General features: G+C 34.4%; 1 protein-coding gene across 1 annotated transcript in view; it reads left to right on the top strand.

Annotated features, from left to right (window-relative positions):
* The window catches only part of DNAH12 (dynein axonemal heavy chain 12), a 78,978-nt gene that overhangs the window by 25,660 nt on the left and 34,767 nt on the right, over positions 1 to 18,551 (top strand). The window contains exons 21-41 of the mRNA XM_026078879.1: positions 43 to 164; positions 325 to 607; positions 1,249 to 1,368; positions 1,761 to 1,917; positions 2,149 to 2,321; positions 3,741 to 3,893; positions 4,359 to 4,598; positions 5,828 to 6,073; positions 6,390 to 6,509; positions 7,337 to 7,446; positions 8,453 to 8,636; positions 9,820 to 9,960; positions 10,908 to 10,991; positions 11,085 to 11,273; positions 11,942 to 12,061; positions 12,871 to 13,059; positions 13,769 to 13,923; positions 14,415 to 14,553; positions 14,640 to 14,806; positions 15,796 to 16,051; positions 18,244 to 18,543. Coding sequence (XP_025934664.1) covers positions 43 to 164; positions 325 to 607; positions 1,249 to 1,368; positions 1,761 to 1,917; positions 2,149 to 2,321; positions 3,741 to 3,893; positions 4,359 to 4,598; positions 5,828 to 6,073; positions 6,390 to 6,509; positions 7,337 to 7,446; positions 8,453 to 8,636; positions 9,820 to 9,960; positions 10,908 to 10,991; positions 11,085 to 11,273; positions 11,942 to 12,061; positions 12,871 to 13,059; positions 13,769 to 13,923; positions 14,415 to 14,553; positions 14,640 to 14,806; positions 15,796 to 16,051; positions 18,244 to 18,543 — 3,648 coding nt within the window. The remainder of the gene's footprint in view (positions 1 to 42; positions 165 to 324; positions 608 to 1,248; positions 1,369 to 1,760; positions 1,918 to 2,148; positions 2,322 to 3,740; positions 3,894 to 4,358; positions 4,599 to 5,827; positions 6,074 to 6,389; positions 6,510 to 7,336; positions 7,447 to 8,452; positions 8,637 to 9,819; positions 9,961 to 10,907; positions 10,992 to 11,084; positions 11,274 to 11,941; positions 12,062 to 12,870; positions 13,060 to 13,768; positions 13,924 to 14,414; positions 14,554 to 14,639; positions 14,807 to 15,795; positions 16,052 to 18,243; positions 18,544 to 18,551) is intronic.

Below are 18,551 nucleotides of genomic sequence, written 5' to 3'. Positions count from 1 at the left end.
AACAATTCATAACTTATATTTTGCATATATTTGTTATTACAGGTTCTTGTTGCTACTTCTTTGACAGGGTTATTGGAGAAGCTTCAGAACTGTAATGAGCTTCTCGACAAAATCATGAAAGGGCTAAATGCTTATCTTGAGAAAAAGCGTCTCTTCTTTCCCCGGTATGATGTGTTTTGGCTATTTCAAAAACAAAGATTCTGAATGCTTATTTTGTTGCGCAGTAAAGTCAGCCTTTAAACTAGCCTGATGATTCAGTTGTCTTTTTTCTCTTTTCTCTCTCTCTCTCTTTTTCTTTTTTTTTTTTCATGAATCTTTTTCTAGCTTCTTTTTCTTATCTAATGATGAAATGCTGGAGATCCTGTCAGAGACTAAAGACCCTCTCAGAGTTCAGCCTCACTTGAAGAAGTGTTTTGAAGGCATTGCTAAGCTGCATTTCCTTCCCAATCTGGATATTAAGGGAATGTATAGTTCTGAAGGCGAGCATGTAGAACTGATTTCAAGTATTTCTACGTCTGAAGCTCGAGGTGCAGTGGAGAAGTGGTTAATTCAAGTAGAAGATATTATGCTGAAGAGTGTACATGATGTTATTTCTAAATCAAGAATGGTATGGGTTTTGTAGTATGTGTTTTGTAATAGTTTAAATGCTATGGCATAAAGAGAAATAGTTCATTCTTTATTTTAAGGTTTGGTTTCCTAAAATTCTCCTTGAACACAAGAGTTTATGCAGATGAAGTTATGGGTTTGGGATCAAGTTAATGGCTTGTATTTACAGACCAGTGAGATAAATAAGAGTTTAGTTTGAATAAGAATTGAGTGTTTTCCTGTAACAATGTATATAAATTTTAAAAAGCCTGGCAGCAATACTGCATTTCTAGGATATACCATTTGAATTAAATGAATTATTCAGTCTTTTTTATTTACTTAAAAGTTAGAGATAAATAAAAAACTTGTAATATGTTTCCTTCCTCCTAAAAGAAAACTGTAAGCTAGAAAAGGTTTCTTTGTGTAAAGGTAGGAAGTTGTGAATATTTCCATAACATGGAAAGATAATGACTTGAATTTTTTAAATTATTTATCAAATAACAAACAAATCTAGAGGGGGAGTGGCTGGAAGACATTTAAAAATGCATTTGGATTTTGCATTGTTAACAAAAATATTAATAGAATCGCATTATATACTTCTGTATTACATTATGGTATGTATGCACTGGCACTGTCTTTATACGCTGTATTTAACTCTTCCAGGCATATCCAGAGACTGAGAGAAAAAGTTGGGTTCTGGAGTGGCCTGGGCAAGTAGTATTGTGTGTGTCGCAAATGTTCTGGACGAGTGAGGTACACGAAGCTCTCTGCAGTGGACAAGAGGTACTATATAATGCATTACCTATTTTTTATTTTATTAATTTCTCATTTCAGGTAATGTATTTTCTTTAACCAAATAATTTATCCTTTCCACAATCAAAATAAGATTCAATAAAATATCATCATATGAGTTTGATGTACATGAATTTTGGTATAGTGATTTACACCTTTGATTCCATTACTTGAATATTCTTATTTAGAACAAGCATAGATTAAAAAAATTGCTGTAGCTTTGCAACATAAATATATAACTGCGAATGAGAGATGAGATGATGTGAAAAATGACAAAGAATGGTTTAATAAACAATCTCTGAGACGTTTAGTTGCCCTGTTAAGAAGTCTGGAACCCTTAAAACTATCATATAGTCAGTTTTATAATTACCTTTTTTTCCCAGGGTTTAAAGGATTATTATGATACACTTCAGCTTCAACTTAATGATATCGTAGAGCTGGTAAGAGGAAAACTGTCAAAGCAAACAAGGACTACCCTGGGTGCCTTGGTTACTATTGATGTTCATGCTAGAGATGTCGTCATGGAAATGATTGAAAGTGGTATGTATCTTTTAAAAAGTTTTTTTCATGTGCTTCTTAATACCTTAATCCTGAGTTAATTAAAAATTCCTTACACCATCTGAGTTTGCTGCCTAAAACACAACAATATTTGGATGTGAGCATCAAATGTATGAGAACATTGATAATTTCAAAGTTGTTGTAAATGTGAACCTAATAGAAAACCCAGTTATATAAAATTTCTATCATTGCTGCTAATTCTGTATTTATCAGGTGTACAGAGTGAAACAGACTTTCAGTGGCTTGCACAACTGCGATATTATTGGGAATTTGAGAACATTCGTGTCCGCATCATTAACTGCAACGTAAAATATGCCTATGAATACCTTGGAAACTCACCACGCCTTGTCATTACTCCTCTTACAGACAGGTGTTATCGCACCTTGGTATGATCTTTTACAATGAGTGCTACTAAATACGGTTTTTACTGTAGTATGTTATTTCTTGCACTCTTCATTATAGCCATACTTTTAGGGCTTGCAGTTGCTGTGATACTCATGGTATTTCTGTTAAAATGCACAGTTTTCAAAGATTCTAATTTCTGTATAAATATATAAGGTGAAGCAGACTTATAAAAAACCTGGACAGCTCACCAGCATGACTGAAAGGTTAGTGGATTGTTCTGTTGTGGATGTGTGGTGTTTGTTTGCTTGTTTTGTTTTAAATAAAACAAAACAAAACAAAGGAAAAAAACTCCCAGCAAGTTTGTCCCTGTCTAGATTACGAGAGTGCAAATTCCTTCTCTGATATTCTGTAGTTGCTAAATGAGATGAAGAAGGATCCACTTGTGATCATATTATTCCTAAAACTAGGACAAAAGTTTGACAACTTTTTTTGTCTCTCTTGGTTAAAGGGGTTTATTATTGTACTGTTCTATCCTCAACTAATTTAACAACTGAAAGTTATGGAACATATCAGAAATTATATATTGTGAAGGGCCACCTCTCAAACAAAAGCACTGAACTAAAAACAGAGGAACAGAAAGCTGTAGTTGAAGACTGAGGACAGACTGTTGGGTGATATTGCCTCTGGAGAAGTGTCCTCTCAGATATGGCTTTGCTGACCATCATTTGCTGCAACTTACTTGGTGGGAATACAGTTTCAAGTTTTCCTTGGCACCACCCTCTTCCTGTTGTTGTAACATGCTAATTTTCATGCTGTGGGTATTGAATCATCAGCTTTGTAGGGTTTAAGAAAGAACTCTTCTGAAAAGACCTGACTGATATGGATATGCATGTGGAGATTGTTTTTGCCCTGCTCATAGCTTCAATTTTTGTGATACGGTCCTAGCTGATGCTTGGCACCTATTTGTCACAACGAAGTTTAGAGCCTGCAACTTATTTTTTCTGTCAGATTTTTCTCCTACTTCATAGGAGAGACTATAGAATAAATGGTCAATGGAATGTGAATGGAACAAAGGAAGACTGTGGGAAAGACAAAGAAAAGAGGAAATAGTATATTAAAGGAAAAACAGAGGTAGAAAAGAGAAGCAACCAAGCAATTGGGTCACTTTTACTTTGAAAGCTCTATGTAGGCAAGAACTGAAAGATTGGATCCAGTAAAGTTTAAGTAACTAACCATGGTCATGATGATAATGAATGAAACTAAACTCTTTTAGGGAAAGCTGAATTCTCTTGTCTCTGTTTCTAGGTAAATTTAAGATTTTTTTGAATTAGTATAATTTGACTTTTTTGTTTCATACAGTAATTTTATCTATCTAATGCAATTTAACATTATTTTTCATTAAGGGCAATTTCATATGAATTAAGTTGTTATAATTTCCGTAAACTATTTCTATTCCTTAGATTGGAGCTTTTTATCTAAATCTCGGTGGAGCCCCAGAGGGTCCAGCAGGGACAGGTAAAACAGAGACCACCAAAGATTTGGCTAAAGCTCTTGCTGTGCAGTGTGTTGTCTTCAACTGCTCGGATGGCCTTGATTACCTGGCAATGGGGAAGGTAAATAGAAATATATGTTGAGCTTTGTGCTTTATTTTTCAGGATGAAAACTGTTGGTTCCCTGCTTTGCAGAGATGCTTAAATAAATGAGCATCACCTGTGATCTGCTACCATTGAATTTCAATCCAATGACACAATATGGAGTGTCTTCCACATATGTTTAACGTTGTATGCTTCAGGAAATCCTATTAAGTTGCTAACTAATATATGCAAAGTAACAAGAGTTTGCAGGATCAGGATCTTCTGTTTTAGCTTCCTTTGGAATCAAGAAAGGAATTTGATATATATATTTTTTCCCCCCTCCTTGAGTACATCGCTGACCTTTGCTCTAAATGTGCTTAGATGTTATGTAAGTTGTATCTTTCATATCATTAAACTTCAAAGTATGATACTCTTAATTTCTTTTGAATCCTCTTTAAGATTCTGTTAGAAATATGACCACTGATTTACTTTCTTTATTTGTAGTTTTTCAAGGGTTTGGCTTCGTCAGGTGCATGGGCTTGTTTTGATGAATTTAATCGCATTGAGCTGGAAGTATTGTCTGTTGTGGCACAACAGATCCTTTGCATCCAGAGAGCCATACAGATGAAGCTAGAAGCGTTTATTTTTGAAGGAACTGAACTGAAACTCAACCCCAACTGTTTTGTAGCTATTACTATGAATCCAGGTTACGCAGGACGTTCTGAACTTCCAGATAATCTGAAGGTAAAGTAATATAATATTAGTATTAATAAATAATTAATAATTAATAATAAAGTAAATGTCTGTTTGAGTGAATTCTTCAGGGAACTGAAGGACACATGTATTGCTGATGTTAACTCGGACTGTGCCGCCTAGAATGTAAACATGTACTGCTTATGTGATTTACACATACTAAGCCTCTCTTTTTTTCTAAATACCTTGTTCTTTTTGAAGGAATTTAAACCATTTTTTAATTTCTTGTATGTATTACTCTCTTTCATCATTATTTTTCCTGGTCAAAGACTGCAATACTCTAATGTAAGCTGGCAAGTGTCACATTGTGGGTAGATTATAAGATTTGGATGCTAAGTTCTTTTAAGATGGAGAGGTACATTGGAACAAATGATTTAAGAAAGTATTTTTACATTGCTTTTAATGTCATCTTATTTAAAAGAAGTGTTAGTGAAATACATCTAATACATGTAACGAGTTTGCTTAGATTATCCCATTAAAAAAAAATCTTTGAGATGATTGTTTTGACATGGTTAGCTATTTCTCTGGAGAGGCCTGGTGTCAGCAAAGTGAACTGGAGCCTTCTAGGAGTGTTATAGTGCATCTGTCCATTGTAAGACTCAACTTTGGACAGAAGTGGGCCAGAGCCGCTGGGCCGGAGCAGGTCGCCTCAGTGGGAGCTATAATATGAACGCTAACTTAAAGCAGAGTTAGTGCACAGTGAAGGGTGTACCAGCTGCAGGTTACTTCAGGAAAGGAAGTGCATTCTCTCACCTGCCGTGTATGCCACCATTCTTTGTTCTTTCTGCTGTGTTGGATGTATCTGGCTCTTGGATTATATAAATAAGGGGCAAACTGTGCTCTCGAGACAATGGTGAGGGATAAGAGCTGGCCGAGAGAGTGTCAAAGAAGGGTGTGTCCTGGACTTTTCTGCATTGGATTTTCATGATGGCAGCTTTTGTTAGCTTCCTAGTGAGTCATAAGCTATATCTGCAAACATTGGTAATTCTTTTATTTCATTGGCTCCCAGTGTTCTGCAGACCACTGCTTTCCAGTGCGCCTGTTGTAGGTGATCCACAGCTTATCTACCTGGTCATATTAAGCAGTACTTTATTTACAAAGCTGTTAGTGTTTTCAGTTAAAAATGTTGTGATGGGACGAATACTGATCCAAAGAGTTCTGAATGACTTTCTATTTTTCATTTAATCATCTAAAAATATTTCTTTGGATATGCATTTCAGGTTCTTTTCCGAACGGTAGCCATGATGGTTCCTAACTATGCTCTGATAGCAGAAATTTCTCTCTATTCATATGGATTTTTGAATGCTAAGCCATTATCAGTGAAGATAGTAATGACCTACAGGCTTTGTTCAGAACAGCTTTCTTCACAGTTTCACTATGATTATGGTATGCGAGCCGTTAAAGCTGTGTTGGTGGCTGCTGGGAATCTAAAATTGAAATTTCCAAAGGAAGATGAAGATATCCTGGTGAGTTCCTGAGGGAATCATTCTTAAGGAATTTCACTGATGCATGCAATTCCAAGTTCTGAAGGCAGTTCTGCCACATCTTCATTGTCACATTACTGATCTATTTTTCTTAGCTTCCTTATTTGTGAAAGGAAGGTAATGAATTACATGCTACTCTTTCCGGTGCTATGTTAATAATGACACAGTTTGTCTTAATTGCCTATCAAAGGCATCATATCTTAAATTAGTCTGTATTACATATTAGATTGTTTTAATTGCGGAACAGTTTAGTCTTGTTTTTGATAAGGGCCATAAAATGTATATTTGTATTCTTTAGCTTCTTAGATCTATTAAGGATGTGAATGAGCCCAAATTTTTGTCATGCGATATCTCTCTCTTCATGGGTATAACTAGTGATTTGTTTCCTGGAGTCAAGCTTCCTGATGCGGACTACAATGTAAGTACACTTGTAATTCTTCCTTAGTCATAGTTGTTGTTTTTTGCTTTTTGTTTTTTAAACTGAGTGTAATTAATACAGTGACTTGTGTATAATTGCAAAATGAGGAAAACTGCAGGATGTTTGCAATGGAAAATTCTTGGGTTTGTTGCGAGTGTGAGCCCCCTCCTGCACAGCTGAGTTCTGTTACATCCAGAAGGGCTACGTAAGGCATCCTAGAGATCAGAAATTCACCTGCATGTATGTCCTAAGTGTTGGACGTGGTTAAATGAGATTAACCTTTGTGCTTATGTTTTCTTTTGTTTATAACAACAATTAAAGCAGCGCCTCCTCCTGCTCCTCTGTAGTAGGATGACTGAGGAAAAGGTGGGCTTGTTGGAAAAGACAAAACAGGCTAACTTTTTAAAAATTTCCAGTAAATCCTAGAGTCCTGTCAAAAGCAGGTTGTTGTTCCAAAGCACACTGTTGTTTTTCTGACACAAATAAGCCTTCCCCTCAAGATAAAAATTACAGTTAATTCCTGTTCTAGCATATGAAGCAGAAGATTTATTTTTTTTAATGGATGTTTGATCTATTCTGATTAACAGTATTTCAGTCATTCGTTAACTTGAAACCCTTACTGATCATTGTAAAGAAACTGGTCTAACATAGTCCAAGACAGTAATTTGAATAATATGATATAATGACTATTTAATGTTAATTTATAAACCAATAAAATGTAATTAAAAGTACTCAGTCTAGATTTACAGTTTATAAATATCTATTCTCATGGTTACAAATTAAAAGCCTGTAACAAATTATAAGATTATGATTTATTTTGATTTTAGGATTTTCTGGAATGTGCCAGTGAATGTTGTGTTCGACATAATGTCCAACCTGTGAAATTTTTTATAGAGAAAATGATACAGACATATGAAATGATGATTGTTAGACATGGGTAAGATTCCAATTACTGTTTCACAAGTAGTATTTGTTATCATTTTGGCTTATACCATAGACAGTGGTTATTTATATAAAGTATAAAAGTATAAAATCCTAAGAGTGGCAAGAGAAGTGCTAGGAAAGCATTTCTGTTTGTATTGGAACAGTTACTAAGACTGCATTTAAATGTACAAAGATTCTTGTGAATGTATGTCTGATGAAATTTAATACTCCGCTTGGATTTCAGAAGCAGCCTAATAACAATTTTATGTTTGGTTCTCAGTATGGTGAAGACTTTGTCTATATTAAAATATTAGTTACCAGATTTCTGCCATTTTATTCTTAGTTTTCACTTCTGAGCCACAGCTGCCTGGAGAGAATATGTACAATACTGTATTAGATTTATGATTGTTAATATTCAGCTCATCAATTAGTCCTTCCAATGTGACATTGTTATAATTGCATCCCATTGCCGGGTGACTAATAAAATTATTTTGTATTGTGACCTAGGAAAATTGGATTTTTTTGCATAGGACACATTCCTAGTGTTTGTCTTCCTCCAGAACTTCATAACCTCTACCTAGATTGAAAAGAAAACTAGAAAGTAAAGTTTATGTTTGATTCTGCAAATAAATGAACTGGTGTGGTGGTAGATTTTATTTTATTTTGGTTTTTGTTTTCTTAAGAGGACAGCTCACTTACTGTGACTCTGCAATCAGATTTGCATGTGCAAATCAACTGTTTTTGCCTAATGATATTTTGTATATATAAACCACATTAGTCTCTGATTTGTGCAAATTAGGTTGATGATATAAGTTTGCAAGTTGCATGTACAGTTTTGAAGGCGCCTCTAAAATGTAATTCCTCCAAAATGTAAATACATATATTTTTTCCTAGATATAAGGGCCAGATGTACCAGAATATTTAAGCATAAGAATGATGTCATTGACCTGTGGACTGTAAAAGTCAAAATTTAAAGACAAATCTATAAATAATAGCTTTTTCTTTTTTCCATCTAACAGCTTTATGCTTGTAGGGGAATCTTTTTCTGGGAAGACCAAAATTCTCCATGTGTTGGCAGATACACTGTCTCTTATGAAAGAACGTGGTTATGGTGAAGAAGAAAAAGTAATTTTTAGAACTGTGAATCCAAAATCAGTCACCATGGGTCAACTTTTTGGGCAATTTGATATGGTATCTCATGAGGTAATGTTTATTTTTAAAAACAGTGTATAATAATTGGTCATCTTCATCTGTTTCTTCCTCTTGCCCATGGTGGCTTTCAGGGAGTTTGTATGAGTGCATTTTCTGTAAGTATGTTCTAACTTCAGGTTAACTTATGGTGTCAACCCACAGAGGTTTTCGATGGCAGGAAAGGCAGTTTACAATTATTTTACTTCTGGCTTCTAAGTCCCACTTACGTACAATAATTCTTCATCCCTTCCCTGAACTCCATACAGTGTTTTCAGGGCTGTGCTGTAAATTAAATTACTGAAATTATCTGGGCTTAAGAATGAATGAGCAAGTGTACCAATATGTGTTCAGGGACCAGGAGCTAATAGTCCTGGCTGGTTTCTTGGAAATGTTATTTGTGGGTTTTTTTTCCACCTACTTTGCAGCAGTTCTACTGTTCTATTTTGGTTTTTCCATTATCCAGTATATGTCAGACCTCCATTATTCTGGATACTGAACAGCTGAATTCATAGTTTTGCTATTTTAAATACAGATGAGAGCACAATTATAAGTATCGTTTTAATTAATACTTGGTTTGCTGGGTTTAAATTAGCTTATAAAAAAAAGTGTGGCTCCAAGTATGTATGTAGGTTTAAATGTGTAAAATAAGCAATACCATGCTAGGGAATCATACCAAACTAACTGAATTGATTTCTCTGTCTATCTTTTGCTGTCTTTTCTTTATCACATTTTATTCAAAGTAATGCAAAACAATCTAGAAAAACCTGAGGACTCCTGGGTCCCCAAACGTAAAACTTAGTTGGGAGAAGGAAGAGAAGGAAGTGAGGGTGAAACAGTGAAACTCTGGGTTGATTCTGGGAAGAAACAGGTATAAGACAGAGAAGAAGCACTTTTACGTTTCTGTGAAATGAATTGCCTGTATGATGTTTGCTACAGCCCTTTTTTAAAGGGAAAACACCTTTGTCTGTTTTAAAGTTTGAGATGTTGCATGACCTTCTGTGAAACTGCAAAGCTGTGTTCTGCTCTCCCCAGTAAGAGAAGACTGATTAAACAGAAATGAAGGATTTACTCTTTTTTGTCTTGTTCATTAATTAAAACAGTCTACAGCGATACTTATCAATGGGATTACTTGCAGTTTAAATTGAAATACATATACTGTGTTTTTACTTTTCATTCCTACGTTCTCCCCCTCTAGTGGACAGATGGTATAGTTGCTAATACTTTCAGAGAATTTGCTTTATCTGAGACTCCTGAACGCAAATGGGTTATCTTTGATGGCCCCATTGACACTCTGTGGATAGAAAGCATGAACACAGTTCTGGATGACAACAAAAAGGTATCAGTTGGTAGACGTAAATGCCTAAGTAAAATGCTGTGATATCTTGAAAATATTATTCTACATATAAAAAGCACAAATGCAAACAGTCATTTGAAAAGAACAAGTGCAGGGTGGCTTTGGAAACAGATTGTGGTTTTGTGAGGTATTTATGTTAGAGTTGTTTGGGGTTTTTTTTGTTTTATTTTGTTTTTTACTTTACTGGAGTCATAATTGGAAATCAACTCATTGGTGTAAGATATTTAATCTATAGTATTCCCTTAATGTCATATTGTAAGTTTGTAAAAAAAAATAATAATAATAATAATAAAAATAAAATAAAAATAAAATAAAATAAAAAATGACATAATTCTATTCAATGTAAAGCCCACAGTTTAAAAACTTGTCCCTAAATGTAAGTGCCTAAGTTTTTGCATTCCCAACTTAAGACAGAAGGAAACATTTTTGAAAATGGGTCTTAGAAATCTCAAAGTGAATGAAAAAATTAGAGACAATATCTTCAGTTTAAATTGTGGATGATAATGTGTCAAAATACTGAGACTGGACTATTATTTTAATAAGCAGGAAGGGTAGGTCTCCAACCGGAATGCTACATTATTAGCAAAAATAGCAGCAGATATTCCTTCTGCTTTGCACAGATAAGGACTTGCTGTCTTTTCTTTATCACATTATATTCAAGATGGGTAGATACCTGTAATGACCCTATTGATAGATTAATGTTGAGTGTTACAGTTTAAGCGAAGAATTTAGGTAAAGTTTAAAAAAAAAAAAAAAAAAAAAAGGTTGCTCCAAATGATTAGCATCTTATGTGGTTGGCCTTGCCTTTGGTTATAGTTGGCTTTGCTGATTTTCATATAGAACTATCAAGTGACAGGGAGGTTAACTTACAAATAAAATTTTTTTTCCTATCACTTACAGTCTTGTTTGTGATTTCTTTTAACTTAAAGCTTTGTTTGATGAGTGGGGAAATCATCCAGATGTCCCTTCAGATGAGTCTTATTTTTGAAACAATGGATCTTTCCCAGGCTTCAGTAAGTTCTTTAATCAAAATATTTAATCAAAATATAATACAAAATTGAATATATTAAATGTATGATAAGAGTGAATTTACAATTCTTTCTTAGCCTGCTACAGTCAGTCGTTGTGGTATGATTTATTTGGAACCGTCACAGCTGGGCTGGACACCACTTGTTACCTCTTGGTTGAGTAAACTGCCTGAACCTCTTAACTTAAAGGAATATCAAGATCTTCTGCAGGAACTATTTAACTGGTTAATACCACCAGCATTAAGACTCCTTCAGAAACAGTGCAAGGTATTTTAGCTATTTTTTCTGCATTAGCTATGTAGGTATTTCTGTTCTGTTACGCCTGAGTAGGGAGAGACTGTTCTCTTACAGCAACAACAGCTACAATGCATGTGCAACAGCCTCCTGTTGTTTTGAGAGGGCAAATATTGTGTCCAGTTTGGAGAGTTAGACCAAGAATGTTAGGTAGGACTTAAAATTCAATCATAATTTTCACCTTATTCTCATCAAATTAAGTAAGATTCAAATGGAAAATCTTCTCAAGAGATTTTTTTTGTTGTTGTTGCTGTGCTTATTTTTTTCCTTTAAAGATGTCCTGTTAATAGGGAAGTATTTTTTCAATGTCCAGGAAAATGCATTTGCAGTGCCTTGCATACTTTATATGATGTAGTGTTTAAAATTTTGCTCATTTATTGTTGCAGCTGATTTTTTTTTTAAGATGTATAATTACAATTGTCACGTTTTAACCATAAACTTGGTTAACGAACTCTACATTATGAGGTTGTTTCAAGGGTAGAGGATGGCAAATGATCTTTTGACTAAAAATCAGTGTAAACCTTGCCTTCAAATATTTGTTCAGAATTAGCATACCATCTAATTATTTTAGTACTTTAACTCCGAGAGATAAATGAAGATTTACAGTTAAAATATAATACCCATCCTTTTGTATCTCTTAGGAATTGGTACCTACAAGCAACAGTAATGTCGTAGTATCTCTTACACGGCTTTTTGAAATGTTGATTTGTAAAACTGTGCAAGAAGATCCCACCAACAAGAACATCCGCACATGGATTATGGTTGTTTTTTTGTTTGTTTGTTTTTTAACCTATAGCAACATGAATATCTGTTTTTGTATATGCATGTCTTCAAAACTAATTGGACTAATCCAAAACAACTTCAATAAGAGACTTGAGAAACAGTTTTGTGCCTTCTCTCCTCCTCCTCCTCCTCCTCCATATTTTGGAGGTGCTCAGATGTGACAAATCAGTCTTATACTTAACTATATTTGTTACCTGTTTTACTGTCTTTCTAATTAACTTGGATAACTAGTGCTTTTGTTAGATATGCATTTTAATTAAACAAGTATTGAAGGAAGTGTCTGGTTTCCGTTAAGGGAAATAAGTGTTCATGTAATACCAATTGACTTGTTTGAGCAAAATTTTCTTAGTATAGGAAGACTGTTTTTTATGAGCGGTATTAGATGAACATTTTCTTTGACCTTGTAGGGCTGTTCTTATGAAAAAACTAAAGAATGCTGAATGTAAAAGTCTCTATTTAAAATTAAATTAAAAAAATTCCTAGATCTTGGTTTGCAATTAGAAAATCCCTGAGACCACATGAATCGGCATTTCTCAGGCTTTGTCATGTGATATAATGTTGTGGTCAGTGGCCTTTATTTTTTGCTATATATATCCTTGAACAAGGTTTTTATTTGCTCTATCTTTAACCAGATTTATAAGTTTTGTTAGGCCAGCCTTCCTGAAGGGCAGCTTGCAACATCTATCTGTTCAGCAGTATTTTTCAGAATTATATTTGTTAATCAAACTGTACAAGGTTCATATTATATGACAGCTTTAGACAGTTGCTCGTCTTCTTGCTCTTGCAGGGTTGCTTTGCTTTTTCTGCAGTCTGGTCCATTGGTGGAACTTGTGATGCTGACAGCAGAATCCTTTTTGATACTTTCTTGAGGGAAACTTTGTCAGGGAAATCTGAAATAAATCCAGTACCAAAGAGTGTGGGAAAATGGGAGTGTCCTTTTGATGAGAAAGGCTTGGTCTATGACTACATGTATGAGGTATGGATTGCTTGCTTCTAAAAGGAAGCAAATGAAAGGAGAATGGGGCTAGAAGGGTATTTTAACTTGGCAAAGACTATTAGATGTCATTGAATGTTGGCGTAGGATTAAATCCCACAATGCAGTTTTCATTTATTAGTTTGTTTGTTTTTTTTAAATTAATGTTCTGACCAAATTTTTTTTAGAAAATATCAAGCTGCACACTTTAGCAACATTTATAATGTTGCCACATTACTGTTCTTCTGTAGCTAAACCTGTGCTGAGAGAATCAAATCTGATTTCATACAGAGGGAAAGATGTCTGCTTTCTAGAAGAAAAACAGGATATTGAGGCCATAGGCAGCTTGTTATAATGTTATTTATATGTTATTGTTTTGTTTATGGTATCCATTAAAAATGTTGGATTATACTTAACTTTTAAAGTTAGGTATATGTTTTTCTCTCTCTCTTTTTTTTTTTTTTTTGGCCTGAAAAAAATCCTTAAGCGCTAAAGAAAAGGAGCTTATGCTTAGATGTGCACTTTAACACATCATTACTGCAATGAAGCAAATTGAATATATGAGCTTATGAAACATTTGATATTCATTAATTCATTCATATTAATTAATTTCATCTTTCAGAAGTGAAGTACTAAAGAAAACCTTTCAAATGTGTAGTGGTAATGCCTTTCCTTCCACAGTACTGTACTTTACATCTGTGTTTCTTCCTAGATGAAAGGCAAAGGACGTTGGGTTCATTGGAAGGAATTTATTAAAAATATTAAATATAGTAATAACAAAAATGTGAAGATTCAAGATATCATAGTTCCAACAATGGATACAGTGAGATATACTTATTTGATGGAACTATTCATTACCCATGGAAAGTAAGTTATTTTAATTGAATGCACGTTTCTGAACCATTGATCATATGTAGACTTCTCTTACTCTTTCCATTGACTTTGTTTTTTTTTAATCAAGCCTTCAGTTTATTTGACCTGTTAAAAATAGACATTTACTACAAAGAGTGCAATTCATTGCCTTAAAGCATGTTCTGTCTTTTATGAAATCCTATTATAATTCTGCTGACCTGTTAGCAGAGATTTAACTCCTTTGTCCAACACAGGTAAGCCAGTAGAATGAGGAAATAAGAAAACTCTTTTCTACTCCTTCCCTTCATCTTGTTGCTGGGAACAAACTAAAATTATTATTTTAGTTATTTTCTTTTTTTTAATGTATTTAATGTTTGCAAAGGTAATGACAAGTAGAACAAGTTTGCAAAGCATTTAATTTAATTTATAGTTGCAGTCAGTTTATAGTTTTTAGTTTTCTGCAATATGTAAGTTTTACTTACTTACTGATTTATTTTTGCTTGAAGACCACTGCTTTTTGTGGGACCAACGGGTACTGGGAAATCTGTATATATTAAAGACAAGTTAATGAACAACTTGGAAAAGGAGCGCTACTTTCCCTTCTTCATTAATTTTTCAGCACGAACTAGTGCCAGTCAGACTCAGGTTAGTAGAAATAGCCAGTTTGTGTTTGATAAAGACAACATATTAATATTTAATCCATGTTATGAATGTTCCTGTCTACATTATAGAACATTATTATGGCAAGGCTGGACAAGAGACGCAAAGGAGTATTTGGCCCTCCGATGGGAAAAAAGTGCATTATTTTTGTAGATGATATGAATATGCCTGCTTTGGAGAAGTATGGTGCTCAGCCTCCTATAGAACTTTTAAGACAGTTTTTTGACCATGGAATTTGGTAATTATTCAAAACACAACTGAAACTTATAGTAAATAAGTTGCTGCATTGCTGTTATGATTATTTATTCACTAGAATTTTATTTTTAAAACTTTATTTTTAAGAAAGTGTTTTGTAAATGTTATGATAGCTTTGTTTTATATAAAAATATTTAAAGTTGAAGCCACTTTTATGTTGCTCTTCAAGTGACTTTTCAATTTAGGAAATGGATCTGCAGATTTGTTTTGTTTAGCAAGCCTTGTTGCTGATCTCGAGCAATATTTTATATAGAAATAAAATCTTTTACCCAGGGAATTTTTTTCTGTCTGTAGTTTTAATTGTTTTTCTAGTGAAATTTATTCTTTTTCTTTCTTCTTTTCCTCCTCCTCTCAGAGTAAATTGGCAGACCTGTTTATCAGAGTGCTGTTCTATATAACTTTTCATTTTACTCATTGAATTGTTTTTACTGCCATCCAAGATTCTGTTAGTCATCAGAATTTTATTTTTTTGTTAACATTTTAAGATAGCTTTTTTGAATAGCAATTTATTTAATGAAATCAGATCTGGCAATAGGCATCAAAAGAAATTACCTAAAGGTCTTTCCTGCTTTTGAGATGTTTTGGCCCTTGCAGCCTGAATTATTCTGTGATTTCAAGCACTTCAAATATGTGTTGCTCTTGAGTAGAGGTAATATATATTGCCACATTTTAGTTTTAAACATTTGTCTCAGAATTCTATGTTAGGTTTTGTATAATCCAGTTTAAACAAAAAATCTTTTCTTCAGGCCAGCATGAGGTGCTGAGATTACCTGGGGCATGGTTATAAGACTAGGGCTTTAGATCTTTTTTTATATATTTGTTTACACATACATTTATATATACATACATTTAATTATATATAAATGTACGTATGATATTTATACACATAGTACACTGGCACAGATGTATCTAATCTATAACAGGTGTTATATCTGTAACTATCTAAATGTCACATTGTAATTTATTTTGAAGGTATGATTTAAAGGACACGTCCAAAATTACACTAGTTGATGTACAGTTGCTAGCTGCTATGGGACCTCCAGGTGGTGGGAGGAATCCTGTTACGCCTCGGTTTTTGCGACACTTCAACATTTGCACAATTAATTCTTTTAGCGATGAAACAATGGTCCGCATCTTCTCTACTATGGTCGCTTTCTACCTGCAGACTAGTGAATTTGCTCCTGAATTCTTCACAATTGGAAATCAAATCGTCACTGCCACTTTAGAGGTAAGAGGCAAATACCTTAATGGAAGTTTACTTTAAGTTACTTAGTAAAATTCCACTGGCTCAATAGTAGTTTAATTGGTGAAGTAGGGGTTTTAGATATTTTGTTCCGTTATTACTTTTAACATGCAGTTTCATCTGTTCTGATAAAATTATCTTAGTTTTATGCTTACAGTAATCATATTCTGGGAAAATTGTCTTTGAGTATATGTTAATGTGGGCACTGTGGTACCTATGCGCATATGTCAACTAGATGAGACTGGAATTTCTGTAGGGTCTGACATACCCAAAAGAAAAGCTGTCTAATACAAAAGCAGAAGGAAGATACCAGTTACAACCCTCCCAAAGTTTCTTCTTAGAGAGACTAATGATGAAGTCATCCCCCTCTCCACTTTCCTCCTTCCCCTCCCAGTGATGATGCTAATTATGGACACATCACAGCAGATTAAGAAAGCCATCATGAACATGTAGCTGTATAGAATCTGAGCCCAATATGACAAAAGGCTTCACAGAAACATTGTGAAACAGTCATCCGATCCAATTCTGTGGAATTTCTGTATGTTTCGTGAAATTCCATGTTGCAGATTTTGGCAAGTATCACATTTGCAATACCTGCCCTTCCCCCGCCCTCCTCCAAAATAAAGGAGTAGGAATTCATAGCATCTTTGCCAGGAAGCATCAAGTTACAGACATAATATCAAAGAATACCTTTGATGGTTGCTACCTAGCAGAAATCAGTAACAATGCGGACAAAACTGTTGCTAACTGTAAGTAGTCGTCATTGACGAATGAAGAATTCTGACAGAAAATCCAATCAGCTCCAAAGGCAAAATCAAATGGCTGAAGTTTCATAGGCGTTGTGACTTTGGGGTTATTAGCAGGTGACTTTCTTCTACTGCAGAACTGAGGCCTCTCTCAGACTTTTCTACTAGTTCTGCTCATTCCCAAGGACATATTCAAGACTGAATCCATCTCACTTGAAGGACTTGCAGATCTGATATTTCAGAACTATTGTCAGGTAATGCATGCAACACATGAAGCATGAGCCTGACTGATTACTGCCACTAGAAATTGTTTTTTGTAGGTTTGTTTCCTCCTTCAACAAAAAAGGAAGTAATCTGCAAGGAAGTTTTGCTTCTTCAAGCAGATAATAGTAGCAGCCCAATAGAGCCTGATTCTGCTAGCTGTTTGAAACACATCAGACTGTATATGCTCTTTAAAACTTTCAATTTCATCAGGATACATCCTAGAGAAATATTAGTGTTGTCTTTTAATACAGCCATGCAGCTGCTTCTCATCTGACAGCATCAAGGTTTCTTTATACTATTAGACTCTAATACATTTGCCTGTTAGATAGAAAATCTTTTCCCATATCTTATCTCGTCCTGGTAAGCAACACCTTCCAACTGCTAGGATTAAGGTACACTAGAAGAACACTGAACTTTGGAAATGGGCTTTGGATATGAGGCAATAGGCCAGCAAAATAGACTTGTTCTAAGTACCACGGGTATAGTCAACCCTGGAAAGTGTGATTTATTATATGATTTTTAGCAGGTTAATATTTGATAATTGTCTTCATGCATGACTATACTGAGACAGACAGAAAAGTTTCCTTTGAAATTGTTCACTTCAGCATGTTACATACTTCCAAGAAAGACACTATTTCTGTCACATAGCATGGGCTAATGACAGCTGATGCATTCCAGACCAGAGTAAAACATAGTCAAAAGATGCTTTTCTTGATCTGATTAATCCTTTGGCATCTTTATGGGCTTTCTTATTTTTGAACCATTTATAGGTATGCTAAAAAACAGATTCAAACAGTGTAAAATCCAGGAAAATACCATTACATATAATTCAGTTTTTCACTTGAAATAGGATATCATGTAATTAAAGGAAGTCAAGAGACCTGAGTGGTATTCCTGGTCCTGCTACAGATTTTCTTAAATGTTTTATAATTTTCCCATTTGTGAGTTTAGGTCAGTAATATGTGTATGTTCCAGAACTCCATGAGATATATCAGATATATTCAAAGGACTTTGAGATCTTTAGACATTATTAGGATTTTTTTAGTGTGAAATGTTTTTCTTGGAAAAATACAGTTTTGGAAGACATTTTAAAAAGTGTGTGATGATAATGCAGTCAATGTTACTGTTTTGTTGATTTGTTCCTTTTTTTCTTGTCATTGTTTTAAGGTATATAAGAAAGCCATCAGAAATCTTTTGCCCACACCAGCCAAATCTCATTACACATTCAATCTGCGTGACTTTTCACGTGTTATCCAGGGCTGCTTGCTCATTAAGAGCAAATCAGTTGAAAGCAAGCATGTAATGATTCGTCTGTTTGTACATGAGGTATTTCGGGTCTTCTATGACCGTCTAGTGGCTGATGATGACAGAGCCTGGTTGTTCAAATTAATGAAAGATATTGTGAAAGAACATTTCAAAGAAGCATTTGATTTGGTTTTTGCACATCTGAGACAAGGAAATACACCTGTGAGTAT

Source organism: Apteryx rowi, unplaced genomic scaffold (genome assembly GCF_003343035.1).
Source record: "Apteryx rowi isolate R43461 unplaced genomic scaffold, aptRow1 scaffold_49, whole genome shotgun sequence".
Taxonomy (NCBI): Eukaryota; Metazoa; Chordata; class Aves; order Apterygiformes; family Apterygidae; genus Apteryx; species Apteryx rowi.
Note: the sequence above shows the minus strand (reverse complement) of the source record. Positions and strands in the feature narration are given on the sequence as shown.